The 15,112-nt window shown below is 49.0% G+C and overlaps 1 protein-coding gene and 2 non-coding genes across 6 annotated transcripts; all 3 read right to left on the bottom strand.

Moving 5' to 3' along the window:
- Positions 1 to 2,661: 2,661 nt before the first annotated feature.
- Tbrg4 (transforming growth factor beta regulator 4) lies at positions 2,662 to 12,022 on the bottom strand. 4 transcript variants are annotated; one of them, XM_051200502.1, is made up of 12 exons: positions 11,902 to 12,022; positions 11,234 to 11,294; positions 9,717 to 10,172; positions 7,168 to 7,491; positions 6,309 to 6,480; positions 5,894 to 6,051; positions 5,385 to 5,495; positions 4,699 to 4,843; positions 4,168 to 4,413; positions 3,872 to 3,983; positions 3,628 to 3,742; positions 2,662 to 2,912 (listed from the first exon to the last, which is right to left on the bottom strand). In XM_051200502.1, exons 3-12 carry the CDS (start codon positions 10,119 to 10,121, stop codon positions 2,811 to 2,813), a joined length of 1,890 nt encoding a protein of 629 aa, XP_051056459.1. In that variant the 5' UTR covers positions 10,122 to 10,172; positions 11,234 to 11,294; positions 11,902 to 12,022; the 3' UTR covers positions 2,662 to 2,810. The 4 variants fall into 4 exon arrangements, with proteins under 4 accessions (XP_051056459.1, XP_051056460.1, XP_051056461.1 ...); XM_051200503.1 differs by having other exon boundaries at positions 11,862 to 12,009; XM_051200504.1 differs by lacking the exon at positions 11,902 to 12,022 and adding an exon at positions 11,657 to 11,760.
- Positions 6,147 to 6,277, bottom strand: LOC127233998 (small nucleolar RNA SNORA5). Its single transcript, XR_007835541.1, has one exon. It is a non-coding gene; the product is annotated as a small nucleolar RNA SNORA5 (small nucleolar RNA).
- On the bottom strand, positions 6,652 to 6,787 carry LOC127233999 (small nucleolar RNA SNORA5). The gene has a single exon (XR_007835542.1). It is a non-coding gene; the product is annotated as a small nucleolar RNA SNORA5 (small nucleolar RNA).
- Positions 12,023 to 15,112: the final 3,090 nt, after the last annotated feature.

The raw sequence follows: 15,112 nt of genomic DNA on the forward strand, positions 1-15,112 counted from the left end.
CAAAGGGTCTAAAGCTCTCAGGGAGGAAAGGACCAAGACTTGCTGAGGTACTTGCAGAGGGTGAATACAAAATGGGCAGTCGAGGAAGGCACTTACAGATACCACCTAATGCCATGTGGTAAGTCACAGAAACAAGGAATCTGAGTGATGTGTGTCTAGTTTGTAAACACACACACACACACACGTTTACTTTGGATGATTAATCTTGGTTGTCAACTTGGTTGAATCTGAGACCAACAGACACCCTAGAAAGGCTGTGAAACATTTCTGGGGATGGGAAAGACCGCACACCCCCTCCAGAGTGGGTAAAGACCGATGCCCCAACTGTGCCCAACTAAAGTGATAGGTAGCCTGGCATCCAAGCTCTTCAGGATCTGAATCATTCACAAATCAATCACTGTGCCTTCATCATTAACCATACCTAAAACACCTGAGGATATCCGACAAGGGTGAGAAGTTCCTAGCCCCATTCATTAAGATGGGTGTTGTGCACCATGACTCACCAGCTACCAGAGGCCAAAGACCAGGCAGAAACCATGGAAGGAGCAGATGTACCCACATTAGCCAAAGGGAAAGCGATGCAGTTTGTCTGCACGTGCACCTTGTCACTGCTGCTGCCACCTGTCACTAACACTGAACTCCACCACCACCTGGTACATAACTGAAACTTTAAAAAAGTAGGCCTGGTGTAGCAGTATACTTTAATTCTAGCACTAGAGGAGATGGATCTCTGTGAGTTCCAGGCTGGCCTTGAACTCACAGAAATCCACCTGTCTCTGCATCTTGAGTGCTGGGTTTAAAGGTATATTGCCACCACCACCCAGCTATTTTTATTACTAATTGTTTTTTTAAATAGTATGTATGTATCTGTGTGAAGTTACCAGATCCTAGAGTTATAGACAGTTGTGAACTGTCATGTGGGTGCTGGGAATTGAACCCAGTTCCACTGGAAGAGCGCGCTTTTAAAAGCTCTCTCTAGCTCCCTAGGTACAATTATAACACTTGACACATAAAAGTGAATCTATTAGCTGAATCTAATGGAAAGTTTTTATGTTCTGTAAAGAGCCCAGTTAAAGGGACTAAAAAAACCAGAAACTATTGATTGGGAGAAAATATTTGCAAATTGCGTAGCCAATGAAGGACTAAGACCTAGGATCAATAAAACAAACGAGGTTCAAGTGTAGCTCAGCAGCAGGGCAGTTATTGAGCACACAGACACTGGGCTTGATCCCTAGCACTGTGAACAGCCAAATACACTCTACCATAAAGACCACCTCAGACAAGTGGAAACGCTCAGGTGTTCAGAAAGATCACCAGTAACCAGGGGCATGACTCCCTAATCCTTATCACAAGGTGCTGCAAGAACTAAGACAGCAGAGGCTACTGAGCTCAGCAGAGCAGCTGCTCTGCCAGAGGACCTGACTGTAGTTCTCAGCATCCACACCAACTCCAGGGGATCTGATGCCTCTGGTCTCCACAGGAACCTTCACTCATGTGTATACCCACACAAAACTTAAACCTTAAGAACAGAAACGGCAATACCACCAGTAAGATGTTAGGTTGTCACAAAATGAGATAACCTAGAAAATTCATTTCCCTAAATCCAGTTCCCAAAGTCTACATCCTGACTCCTCCACGTAACATTTTAAGACTGAAGACAGTAACAATGGAATTCTGATGGCTGCAGGTGTCTAATGGATCCTGTGGTGACAAGAACATCCTCCAGCTGACTTTTGCCATTGAGGAAGCCATCTGAGCATTAACTGATGACCACATTAGCTCAAAGAAAAGCCAGTGTCCCATGTGGTAAGCAGCACAACCCTTTATTTCCTCACATGCCAACAAGCCACCCCCGCTGGCTTGTCAGCATTCTATGCCTGACCCACCTCAACTCAGACAAGCTGTGGCCAGCTGTTCCTTCCCTCAAGCCAGTTCCAGCCACTTTTCTGCTCCACGCCCCTTCACCTCTGACAGCCAGCAGGCGTGGGCAGAACAGAACTGTCAAGCCACAGAGAACTCAGTTTTGGTAGCAATGTTCAGAGTAGCATAAGAACCTTTGTCTTAAAAATCCTCTTTGGGCAAGCCCTGTCTATGGAAGTCTCCTGCAGACACTCTGTTTCTCTCTCCACAGCAGCAAGGGCTCAGGCCTCCATCTTGAACTGGCGGCTCCTGAGTTGGCGATGGTTAAGGTAGTCATGAGAGTGACAGTCTGGCTATGGATCTTGTGGTATTAGCCAAGTGGACTCTCCTCTTTTCCCGATGCTCCCACACCACCTGTTACCGTTCAGATATTCTCTAGTCACAGGGGCAGGGGAGGGAACCTCTCAACCATAATTAGAGCTCTGCTGTACCCTCCACATCTACTCAGTTTCCCGGCAAGCTCCTCACTTCTAGAATCCAAGTGTCTCTATATATGATCCTACCCATTCAGGCCCCAGGTTTTCTCTCTCTCAGGTCAGCCTCCTCTGCTGTGATGCATCACTCAGGCACTAATGGGGAGTCGGGGGAGGAGAGTACACTGGGTAGAATCCTGGAGAGCTAGGGAAGGAGATAGGGGCTGTGTGTCCAAAATTGAGGGGGGCAGGGGATAGGAGATAAACACAGCACCTAAGAGGATACTTGGCATCCATCAAAACCAAATTTATTAGGACCACCTGTGCCTTAGAGCTGCTGGCCATTCACTACTCTGACCAAGGTTCTATAGGGATGGTCCACCCTCTTAAGGGTTACAACTCTGGCGTGTCCAGCACTCACTGCTGGCTCACTGAGCAGTCAGGTCTCCGGGAAGCAGTCTGAACTGATGGGAAAGGTCACTTGGCTAGCTCCTCAGCCACTGCTTTTCGCATCTTGTCCTTGAGGTAGGCTCCTTTCTGCCATTCAGACTTGAGATCCAGCCATTCATAATATGGGACCTGAAGAAGGGAGTGGAGATGGTCACATGGGCTGTGGAGGCTTTTCCTGCCTTGACTTGGCTAGTAGCCCCTCCCACTGTTAGTATTGGCGCTTGACAGATTTAAATGACCAGCCCTCGTCCTCAGGAAGAGCACAGGGCGTGAGCCTAAGCACATGGACAGAGCTCCTGGCTCTGGCAGGGGCAAAGAGACTGCAAACCAGACGGAAAATGTGACGGAAACCCTATGTAGCCCTGAAAGCTCCAAGCCTTCTCTGCAGGAAACTCAGCACTTCACATGTGACGGGAGCACGAGACCCTGAGCAGCAGTCAGGCCTGAGCCCCAGCTCCAAAGGCAGCAATGGCTCCCATGGCTGTGCTGCACTCAGTGGCACCACAGGAGGCAAGCTAAGCCTCTGGCGGGAGTGTGGGGAGAAGCGCCTGGTGTAGGGCCTAGAGCTGGGCACCCGTCTATAGCCTAGCTTTTTTTTTCTTTTAAAATTTATTTACTATGTACATAGTGTTCTGCCTGCATGTATGCCTGCCAGAAGAGGGTACCAGATCTCATTACAGATGGTTGTGAGCCACCATGTGGTTGCTGAGAATTGAACTCAGGACCTCTGGAAGAGCAGCCAGTGCTCTTAACCTCTGAGCCACCTTTCCAGCCTATAACCTAACTCTTTAAATAGGTACGGGCTCTTCCATCTGTGGTGGTCCCTTGCCCAACAGGCACTTACATCTACTACCAGGAAGCCTGCAGCCAGCACATGTCGACGGGCCAGGACAAAACGGCCCAACAAGTCCTTGCTTCGGCTGTTGAAGTTAGGGAACTCCCAGCGCAGGAAAGCGATCCTAGCAGGAGGCAAGGGTGTTTACAAGGAATGCTCTCAAATTAAGGACAGAGGAGTTAAAAGACAATCAAGAATAGCAGTACCATTGTACTCTTATCAGGACCATGACCAGGGACTCCAGGCTACCTACCTTTTAGCTCCTGGGGGCAGTGGCCGGTTCCCTACTGGCTGGGCAAGGTGAGGAGCAACAAAATCTCTCAGGGGCAGAAAGTGGCCATCTGCATCCAGGAGCACCTCTGCATCTGGGGGTGGGGAGAAGGGATGGGATGAGAGCCTACAGGTGCTACCTTAAAGACCCACAGTGTACACCCCACAGGCATGGGGTGGGGGAGATGCCTGCAGCTCTCTGGGTCCTTGCTGAGCCATGCAGGGGTTACAAAGAGCCTGTTGGGTTTACAGCCTTTCCTGGCAGAAGGGAGCCCTTACCCAGCACCCAGCCATACTGGGTGACCACCTCCAGGCCGCCCTGGTCAGTGCTCCCCATAACTGCTTTCAGGGCCTCCCGCAGCTCCTTCTGTAGAGGTGTCATCTGCTTGCTAGAGGACGAGGGACTGAGGGTTACAGCTGAGGCCGGCAGGAAGGGGCCTTTATATTCAGGGTGTTCCAGCAGGGCGGTGGTGTTGATGTGGACCAACTTCTGGAAAGTACTCTGGTCCTTTGGAGACTTGCTCCCTGGGGGAGTGAAAAAATATATGTAGGCTGACGTACAGCAGCAGAAACAGAAATGGGGATCACGGGGACACTGCATGGAAAGGCAGTGGCTCCTGCCCAGTCTCAGGCTGGGGCTCCAGAGTTAAGATCAGCGCGTCAACTGCAGGGAGTTGTTGGAAAAAGTCATAGGGGTGTGCTTTGTGTGCTCTGGCCTTCTCCTGTCTCTGCTCCAGTTTGTTCCCTGGACAGTAGACCAGAAAGCTTCCATGTGCATGCTTTATGTTGTGTGCAGGGCAGAATACTCACCTAGAAATTGTGTGTGAAGTCCAGGATGGAGAACTGTTTGCAGCTCTGCTTCTCGAACCTGCTGCAGCACACACAGTGCCCACACCAGGTCCACCTGCAGGGTTGGCTCCAGGCTTCCTAGCATGGAGTCCAGCTTCTCATGCACCTAGGCAAGAAGAGAACAGCGGAGAAAGCAGGTTCAGCCCAGGGACTGCAACATCCCAGGAAAGCCTGCAGCCAACCCCTGGTCTTGACCCATCATACTGGAGCCAGAGGCAGCTACTAGAGAGCAAGACCAACATCCTGACTTTGTAAGGCCTGCACCAGCCCCAGGCTCATGTGCAAGGGACCTTCCCTGTGCCTGGAGTCCAGTATCCTGGTGCTATTTAGCTAGGTTTCCCATATCCTACCCACCAGCAGGGAGCCAAGGCCTCAAATCCCTTGATGCTCCCCAGTGGGCACTGTGATGAAGGAAAATTTTTGGCCAGGGCACCTAGGTGGTGATATAGCTGTTGCCCGTGGCTGACTGCTCTCAGAACCATACCAGGCAGTGTCCCAACAGTCTGCCTGTTCTCCAAGGGTCTCTAGAATGCTCCCCATGCTCCCATGTCAAATATTGTGCCCAGCCCCTCACCCCTGTCACTCCTAGACAGAGCTTGAGCCACAAGTTAGCGGTCACAAAGCAGTAGTTAGCTCAGTGTGCATACCAAGTTGAAGAACTCATCTTCTTGTTGAGGACGAAAGTTCAGACGGGCGAAAGCGAGAAGAATGCTGCACAGGTGGGACAGGGAGACATCCTGGACTCTGCTCAGGAGATGCTAGGCCATCAGAGTGACAGAGTGAGTGCCCCGACAGCAGCTTCCCAGAGTCTAACTCCCTGACAGCTGCTCTAGGCACTCTGACAGCTCTAGGGACAAGTGCACAAAGTCACCATGTTTTCATACAATTCCACTCAGAGTGGTCAGTAGCCAGGAGTACAGAGATGCCTCCACCCCCATAGAGCTGCCCCAAGGTGAATGGAAACGGGACACTCAGGAGGAAACAAGCAACTGCTCAAGTATTTTTTCCCCCACTATTACACATTGCCTTCCACATCAAATAAGAAAGTCCCACAAAGGAGTATTCAGCTTGGCCTTCCTTCCATAATTAAAGCAGCAATTCCCAACTGAGGCCAGCAGAGCCTCTACACAGAGTCCTAGAACTGGTCCTAACTCACCTGAGTAAAGGCTTCAAACAAGGGCAGGTTCAGCCATTTGAGGAAGGCAAAGGACTTGGCACAGCGGGCCACCTCGCCAAGTGTCATGCTGGGAATGAAGGGCAAGAGGTCAGCAGCCAGGCGCTGGGACACCTGGGTCTGGTGGAAATTCAGTTTACCTTTGGAATGGAGCAGACACCAGAGATTAGTTGTGGGGAAGGTCAGTGCCCGACACCCACTGCCCCACCCCATCTCAGACCAACACCTAGGGGCTTGGTGTTTGTGACTAAATTTATCCCAGAACCAAGGATGGGGAACAGGGCTCAGGAGTCACAGTTTCTATGGCAGCCTTCTGGGCCAGTGCTTGTCATCATTGGGACAGGCACTGAATTTGACATAGCTGCAGATGTTCATGGCCAGGGCTCTCTCTTCTCACCGTAGGCATAGGCCAGGTCCAGGAGCATGCCTTTCGTCAGTGGGAAGGGCTTCTGTACCAGGTGGTAGGAGATGGCCCGCAGCAGGGGCACCGACCGCCGGCTCTGTGCTGCCAGCGTCACTAACACCTTCCGCAGCTCATCAGGGCCAAACTGCTCCACCAGCTCCAGGCACTGTCAACCACAGCCGCGCAGGGATCAGCTGAGGTGGTTGGGATGAGCTGGGGGTAGGGGTCCCATCCAGTGCAGCCCCTGTGAGATAGCAACTGGGCCTGAGCTGACTCAACACAGGCCTGGCTGCACAGCATCAGCCTTTCCCCACCCCAGGAGCCCGAGCCTGGAGTATAATGTCTGCAGCCAAATTTATCCCTAGGTCCCAGGGCATGGGACACAGGGCCCATGAGCAGCAGAGCTTGCTATAGCAGCCATCTGGGCCAGCTCCCATCATGACAAGACAGGAGCTGAATTTGACTTGACTGCAGAGATAGCAACGTGGAAAGGGCAGAGGACAGAGCCACCTCTAGGAGTCTTATCTAGAAGCTGAACTGTTCATGGGCTAGCTCAGGTCTAATAAGAACAGGCGTTAATGCCAGGAGTAAGTTGCCTGCCACACCCACTTTTTGGTTTCTCTGTATTGCTTTGGAGCCTGTCCTAGACAGGCTGGCCTCGAACTCAAGAGATCTGCCTGCCTCTCTCTGCCTCCCCAGTGCCTCACACCCTAAGAGCATCTGGTTAGGTGTTAGATTTATGCCTGAGATTACAGAGAGGCTTCCAGGGCTCCAACCTCACTCCCTTCCTGTGGAAGACTGTCACCCATGGGATAGGCCCAAAGTCCCAAAAGGTCTGCTCTCAGCCTAATACCTTGTCTTCCAGGTGGTTCATCAGTGACTCTGAGAGGTGCCCTGCCTTCATCATCATGGTCACCACTGTCCGGCTGTCATTGATCTCTGTCCAGCGCCTCTCCAGGTGCATCAGCAGCTCAGCCAGCAGCTCCTGGGAGTGCTGCTCCCGCATGAAGGAGGTACAGGACTCAAACAGGAAGACCAAGTGCTTGTACTTGAACCTCCGTAGACGCCAGCGCACTTCCTGTTCCACGGACTGCAGCTCTTTGGAGGTCTGAGGAAGCCCTAGTACATACATGCTCCTCAGCAGCTTCACGAGGGTCCCATGCCAGATTGAAGTCACCTGCACAGAAAAGGACAAAGACAGTATGAGGTCAGTTTCAGAGGGTAATATAACATACCAAGCAGCTACTCTCACCCAGCCTCATCAGACTTGTTTCTTGCACCTGCTCCTATAGCCTTCAAAGAACCTAGTGCTTCTACTAGACCTGGCCTAGGTAGCTTGCAATTGTGAGGAACAGCTTTAAGTGGTAAGATTCTTAACACAGACAGATTCAAGCTGATATGGCTGACTGAACACAGACCATAGTTCCTAGTATTCAGTCCTGGCATAGCCAGGTGCTGTGCGTATTAGAGCTGCAAGCACAACACACAAATGTAGGTCAGAGAACACAGGCCCATGGGCTCTGTCTCTATCAGCACCAGCTTTCTTTGGCCAGTTTTGCTATAACTTATTTTCTTTTTCACAATGATGAGCTTTTAGGTACTAAAACAACAACACACATGGCTTTTCTTTTGAAAATAATTATTGTTTTGAATCTGAGAAGCTCCAACCCTTCCACCTTTTAATCTGGTGACATGGAGTTGTCCTCAAATCTCAGTAACAGTCGAGTCCAGCTCCTACTGCCACCACCATCTCTTTTCTGAAGAAGTCAACTCTTCTGTACATATAGTGATTCAGGTCTTAGAAGCTATGGGAAAGGCCAACTGGGCTGAGGGCCCACCAAGAGGGAAGACAGCAAACAGTGCAATGACAAGGACTGTCATTACTTGTGCCCAGTCTCTCTCTGTACCTGCCACTGCCTCTGGAAGGGAATGGAAAGCACAATGGAAGGAGCTGAGCTGGGAATGGAGAAGCTGTTGTCTGAAAGGTCTGGATACTTGCATCATCTCCTTACCCTCCTGAAAAACTCACCTTTGTACATACACAGGGGGACAGTGACAGAACCTCAAAGGATGCTGGTGCTTTGGGGAGCATGGAGATGCCATGTACCAAGGATGCCCACTCAGATACTGTGGACACAAAGTGGGGTCTTCCCAGGCAGGGTTTAGAGGTGCAGCATTCAATCCTTGAAAGCAGTAAACCCCACTGTCATTTACATTATGAAGACTTAGTTTCAGGGTTGGGAAGGTCATTTGAAGGATAAAGTGCTTGAAGCCAAGCCTGATGGAGAACTGAACCCTGTAAGGTATGTTCTGAATCCCACATGCACGTCATATAGACACAAACAAAATAACCATTTAAGACCACATAAACCTCTTTGTTTCTCTTGTTATTGCCTTACTATTCTGTTCCAACACTGAGCCTTGTATCTTAAGACTTAAAAAGCAAACAAACAAACAAACAAACAAACAAAAAAACCCCTACAACTAGAATTAAAATTACACAGACTAAGAGGCTTATTAAGCTTATTTATGCACTATTCAGGAAGAAACACTTGAATCTGACGTGAATACACACAGTGAAGCTAAGCATCATGCGTAACTATAAGAGTAGTTGTTCTTCCTATACTACCTAAGTTTGAGATCTACAGATCGAGTTCCAGGACAGCCAGGGTTCCACAGAGAAACCCTATCTTGAAAAAACAAAACAAAAGGCACAATTTTATAATAGTGGTTTAAAAACCCGAAGCTTTTAAAGCACTTAGCCCAACCCTTCTTTATCACTGAACTAGGAGTAAAGGCCAGTTTAGCCAGGGCAGGTTTGTACTTCCTTTTTGTTGATGGAATCCAGGTAAGCTCTGTGTGTAGGAGTCTTTCCTTATTAGGGGCACAATTTGGCTGTAACTGAGTGCTGCTACAGAACCATGCAAACAGGCCTTTCTTTTCCTCATGTTCATCCTCTGAGGATCTGAATGTGGCTAGAAAATAGCCCCAGGTTCAGGGACCTGTTAGTCACACCACTGCATCTCCTGACTTCAAGGGTGATGTCAAGAGGGCAACCAGACAGTGAGGGGTGGGGGCAGGAATGTAAGCCATGGCTGCTGTTCAGGAGAAAGCAGCAAAAAACTGAAAAGAACCACGCTCATCTCTTCTGGTACTATGTGTTGGGTTGCCCGTCTTGTACTCAAATATCTACCTATCAGGCTCCTAGGAGGATCAACAAAAAAGCACAGCACAGGTCTTTGAAATCTAGAATAAGAAAACCAGGAGCGTTATCTACAGCTGGTACCAGAGGGGAGGGAGGGAGCTAAGTCTCCTTGCAAGGAATCCAGAGACCTGAAGAGAAAGGACAGAGTATATATTTCCTCCTCACTGACAATCCCCAGACAACATGTTATTGCTCACCTGACTGTCAACCCGTCTCACAAGTTGCTGAAAGCGAGCATCCTCTACAATCAAGGCCTTTTCCTTTGGCTTCTCAGACAGTAGATAAGAGAGCCGGATGAGTATGAGGGCTGCATGATTGTGGTGCAGGCTATAATCGCCACCCAGTAGTTCCAGCAGCTCCTCTGGCCTGGTGGCTTTCTCAATGAGGCAGTCCACCTCTTGGCGCTCTGGGTAGGGAGTAAACACTTGTTCTTTTCCCAACAGCTCCGTCAAGGAACCCGAGGAGGGGGAACTGACTGAGGAGGTCAAAGTCTTACAGGCCACCCTAGCAAGTCTCACTCGGTCAACTGGGGCAATGGTAGGGACTAGGCGGGTAGCTTCTCTCAACAGGCATGTACACCGCTTCATCAGGCGAACCGCCATGATGGTGGGAGAGGGAGGGAGCTAAGACTCCTAACAAGTGATTCCAAAGTCCTGAAAAGAGAGGGAAGCATTACATAAACTTAGAAGAAAACTGTGACAATGACACGAAGATACAGTTATCCTATACAGCTGGCTTCAATATTTCCCTGTTCTGAACACCCATTACACAAGAAGCAGCACTTTCTGAAGCACAAGTCCCAAATTTCTGTGAGACACCACAGCTCCGCACTCCAGCCTGGGAAGCGGCAGTCCCAGCTGCACTGCAAAACTCTCCCAAATCCCCAGGTACCACTCAATGTTTCTAGATACAAATCTGGGCAAAACAGAGATAGGTTATTTTGTTTTTAATTTCAGAAGTATCCAGGATCAAAAATTATTGGCTTAAAGAAACATGACAGGACATTCTAAGTCAGAATGGTTCTGGGAAACCAAGGATATATAACTCATGTTCCTGAAACTTCTAGGAAAGTCTGTAAACACCACTGTTACAGGTGTTAAATATGGACAGGCTGGCTCATTAATCAACCTGGAAAAAAAGCCACCACCATCACTTAACTTTTGGCTCTTTTTTGGGAGGTGTTGGGGTGGGGGGAGGTGTCACTGGAGAGATGGCTTGGCAGATAACCAAAATTTCAGTGCCTAGCACCCCCATTAAGTGACTCACATCTGCCTGTAACTTCAGCTGCAGGAATCTAACTCGCTCTGGGCCTCAGTGGGCAACTGCATGTGTGTCCACGACCACACAAGAGACATGCAAATAAAGAAAATCTTATACACCCCAGGCTGGCTACAGTTATTTTACATAGCTGAAGATGACCTTGAACTTCTATTCGTCCTACCTCCCAAGTGTTAGGATTACAGGCATCCTACCACTCCTGGTTTTATGAGCACTAACTAGGCAAGCACTTCCAACTGAGTCACACCCCAAAACTCTTAAAAGCAAAAGCCCCTAACATCTCCCAGAGTCATCTTTCCAGTTTTTATCTAATCCCGGCAGTATAGGCTCCACTCTGCACTTTCATCTCACATGCAAGACATGCTACTGCCTTCCTCGATAATCAGAGGCCTTGGCAAAACCCACTACCCTTCTTCAAAGTCCCGCAAAACCTTACCTTTATTGAGAACATGCTACACATCCATGTTTCTTTCAACAATTCTGCCCAGTCTTGTTTCCTACAGCGAGGCAGAAACCAGGTGAGACAAATTACTGAATTATGCTTCAACCAAAGCAGAAAACACTTTAATTTTTTTTGTTTCCGAGAATCGGGTATATGACCAGCTTACTTGATCCCATGAGCAGATTGCTGCTGCTGTAAAACGATTGGCTTAACTTATACTTACGAGGAAATAAAATATGGCCCGGAAAGCGGAAATTTGCCCAGGCCCAATATCCACCACTTGCTGAACCCAGACAGTGAGGAAGCGCTGGCAAACCTTATTAATTTTTAAGACATCTCTAAGAGCAATCTACATCAAATCTACGTTTAAGTAAATATCAACCCTAAAACCTAAAATGCCGAACCACGAAAACCTACTGTCAGGGGACGCCAAGGGTCACTGAGGGTAGCGGAGCGCTTCCGACTAGGCCTCGTGGCCAGCACCGGCAATGAGCGCGTGCGCAATGACAGCCAGGAACCGAATTTGCAATCGGCCAGCCAGCGCCCTTGGGTCACGGAGTCAAAAGCCCCTTTACAGCCCCGCTCCTCCGCACACACAATAGCCGCGCTGGCCCCTACTGACCGTTGCCCTTCCCAGCCACTCTTCCGGCCCGGGTACCCACGTCAGTAACCCAGTCTCTCCATGACGCGAGACTGGTGCAGCGATCACCCTCGCTGACCTCCATCCGCCGAGCCGCCTCCACGCGGCCCGGCGCGCTCACTACGTCACCTGCGCGCCGCCGGAAGCGATGCAGCAGTGCACTGTGGGCCGGAAGCCACGCCCTCCGCCTGTCCTTCCTCCCCATCCCCCGCAAGCTCCCTCTTTATTGAGTACAGGCTTCGGGTCGGTCTTGGGAAGCGTGTTGGGAGGCGGATGATGGGAAACTCAGACGGAAGGGGAGGAAGGGAATTCTGGAAGGCAGGGTTCGTCTGGTCGGAGCTTACTACGTGTGCGACTTTCGGGTGGCGACTCTAATGTCAGTCCGTGCCGCCCCATTCCCTTGGACCTTTCACAAGCCCTGTAGGAAGGAGACGTGAGTTAGGCAGCGGACCGTGGAGGTGACTTTGTAGTATGGGGCCGAAAGGTGCTGCCATCCGACGATTAGTTACAGAGAAGCCAGTTGTAGCTCCAGCTGAAGGTCTTTTGGAAATGTGAGCAGTTTGTCTAGATTAACTAGTGAACATACAGACCACATACGATGGCACACGTATAAGTTCCTGTAATTTCAGTACTAGAAGCAGAAACGGGTCTGAGGCTAGCCTGTGCTACTGTTGAGGCTGATTCGGAAGCAGAACAGCCCGGCGCGGGGCGGGGTACACGCCTTTAATGTCAGCACTCAGGAGGCAGAGAAGGATCTCTGAGTTTGAGGCCAGCCTGGTCTACAGAGGTAGTTCCATGACAGACAGGACCACAAAGATAGACCCTGTCTCAGCACCCTTCCCCTGCCCAACACAAACAAAACCAAAAACAAACCCAGCGACACTGGGGAGATAGCCCTGCCCATAAAATACTTGCTATGCAAGCATGAGGCCCTAAGTTGACCACCCAGAATGTTAAGAACAAAAGAAAACTACAAAAAGTTGCATAGGATGGTGGTGTGGTGAGCTTTCTTTCCTTGTAATCCCAGTGCTGGGGAGAAGCAGAGACTATTTCTGGGACTTGCTGGGTAGCCAGTCTAGCCTACAGGAGCTCAGGCTAAAGACATTGTCTAAAAGACAAGGTAGATGGCTTCTGATATTGATACCTGATATTGGCCTCAGTTTTCATGTGTACACAGCTGAAGTCTGGATGTCCATATTCCACTCTCTGGCTCCCAAAAGCTTGTAACAGTATCATAATGCAAAATGCCTTTAGTACAACTTCCGAAGTCTCCATAGGCTGTCACAATCTCAACAGTGTGTTAAAGTTCAAAATTCAAAGTCTCTTCTGAGATGCATAGCAATGTCTTGACAATAACCACCTGTAAGAATCAAAACAAAAAAAGCAGAACACATACTTCTAACATAGAATAGTACAGGATATACATTACAGATTCAAAATGCAGGGAAGGGAACACAGTTAGGAAATACTGGACCAAAGCAAGATCGAAAACCAAACTCCAAACTCTGCATCTCTGTGCCTGATGTCTAAAGACTCTTCAGCTCTTCTAGTCTGTACAGCTTTGTTGACTGCAACACACTTCTTTCTCTTGGACTGGTTCCATTCTGTTAGCAGCTCTCCTCAGCAGGTATCCTACAGCTCTGGCATCTCTAATACTTGCAGTCTCCAAGGCAATCCAGGCTTTCCACTTCACCACTTAATGAAATGGCCTCTCTATTAGGTCTCCATTCAGGGACACCCCTGACACATGCCTGGCCTCAGCGACTTTCTTTAGTTGTAGAGGAAGGTTCCACAACCTGTTTCTTCTGTTCTTTACTCTAAAGTCAGAACCACATGGCCAAAGCTGCCAAGTTCTTCTGCCTACTGGGGCTGGAACATGGCCCCCTTGTTGAATTACATCTTCACCGGCCTTCTGTTTTTCACTGCCTAAGCTTGAGTCTCCTGAAACTTGCTCTGTAGACCAGGCTGGCCTCAAACTCAGATCTGCCAGCCTCTGTCTTCCCAGTGCTGGCGCTAAGCGTTTCTTTAATTCCTTTTCACATTTGGAAACTTAGCTGAGTGGGCTCTTGTCCTGAGTTCACCACTCCTTTTATTCCATTTCTTAGTCGGTTTATCTCCTTGAATATGGAATTTAGCTCTATTCCACGTCTGGTGCGCCTTTTCTCCTCAAAATTTACACTTTGTAACTTACCGTGTTCAGCCTGCTCCTTTCTATTATACATCTTAATACGCCAACAGAATTAATTCAAAACTCTTCACTTTAGCCTCAGGCAGACTCTTCAGAGAAGGGCAAAAGGCAGCCACTTTCTTCACCAAAATATCACAAGAATGATCCCTAGGCAACATACTAACATTCTCTTCTGCAGCCTTTTGCTCCCCGCAGTTCATCAAAGCATAGTCAGCACCACTGGCTTCCATGCTCCTACTAGCATGGCCCATGATGCAGTGCTTAAAGCATCCCACTGCTTTCCTAACCCAACTTTCCAACTGAGAACATGGTCAGGCCTATCCCAGCCTTACCCCAGGCCCTGGTACCAATTTCCATCTTAATTTGGGTTTGTATGGCTGTGAAGAGACAATATGACCACAGGAACTCTTAAGATACTTTGTTGTTGTTGTTCTTTTGAGACAGGGTTTTTGTAACAATCCTGGCTGTCCTGGAACTTGCTTTGTATACCAGGCTGTCTGGCCTCACACTCACTGAAGTCTGCTTGTCTTTTCCTCCCAAGTGCTGGAAATGAAAGTGTGTGCCACGACCACCTGGCCATCACAGCAACACTGAACCTCTGAAACTGTAAGTGATCCACCCCCAATTAAATGTTGTCTTTTATAAGAGTTGCTGTGATGGCCAGGAACGTGGCAACATGCAGTCTGACATGGTGCTAGAGAAATAGCGAGTATCCTACATCTTGCAGGCAACAGGAAGTTAACTGAGACACTAGGCAGTATCCTGAGCATAAGAAACCTCAAAGTCTGACCCATTCTAATGAAGCCAACACCTCCTAATAGTGCCGATTCTTATGAGATTATGGAGGTCAATTACATTCAAACTACTACAATGTACTTTATGAGTTTTTCTTCCTGTATTGTAAGTGTATTGCCTCTCTCTCTCTCTCAGCTAAAATCAAGTGTAAATCTGGTTCTTGTTTCATAAAAGATTGCTGAATTACCCAGGGAAGATTCTCTTGCTTTAGTCTTTCCAGTAGCTCTATAGCCACACTAGCTTACCTGGG

Source organism: Phodopus roborovskii, unplaced genomic scaffold (genome assembly GCF_943737965.1).
Source record: "Phodopus roborovskii unplaced genomic scaffold, PHOROB, whole genome shotgun sequence".
In the NCBI taxonomy this organism is placed as follows: domain Eukaryota; kingdom Metazoa; phylum Chordata; class Mammalia; order Rodentia; family Cricetidae; genus Phodopus; species Phodopus roborovskii.

Excerpts from the sequence above, each read along its gene's own strand:
- Tbrg4 (XM_051200502.1), bottom strand. The coding sequence starts at position 10,121 with ATGGCGGTTCGCCTGATGAAGCGGTGTACATGCCTGTTGAGAGAAGCT. Across the intron at positions 6,052-6,308 it reads GGACCTGGCCTATGCCTACG|GTAAACTGAATTTCCACCAG; the intron begins GTGAGAAGAGAG and ends TCCATTCCAAAG. Across the intron at positions 4,414-4,698 it reads ACTTCACACACAATTTCTAG|GGAGCAAGTCTCCAAAGGAC; the intron begins GTGAGTATTCTG and ends TCACTCCCCCAG.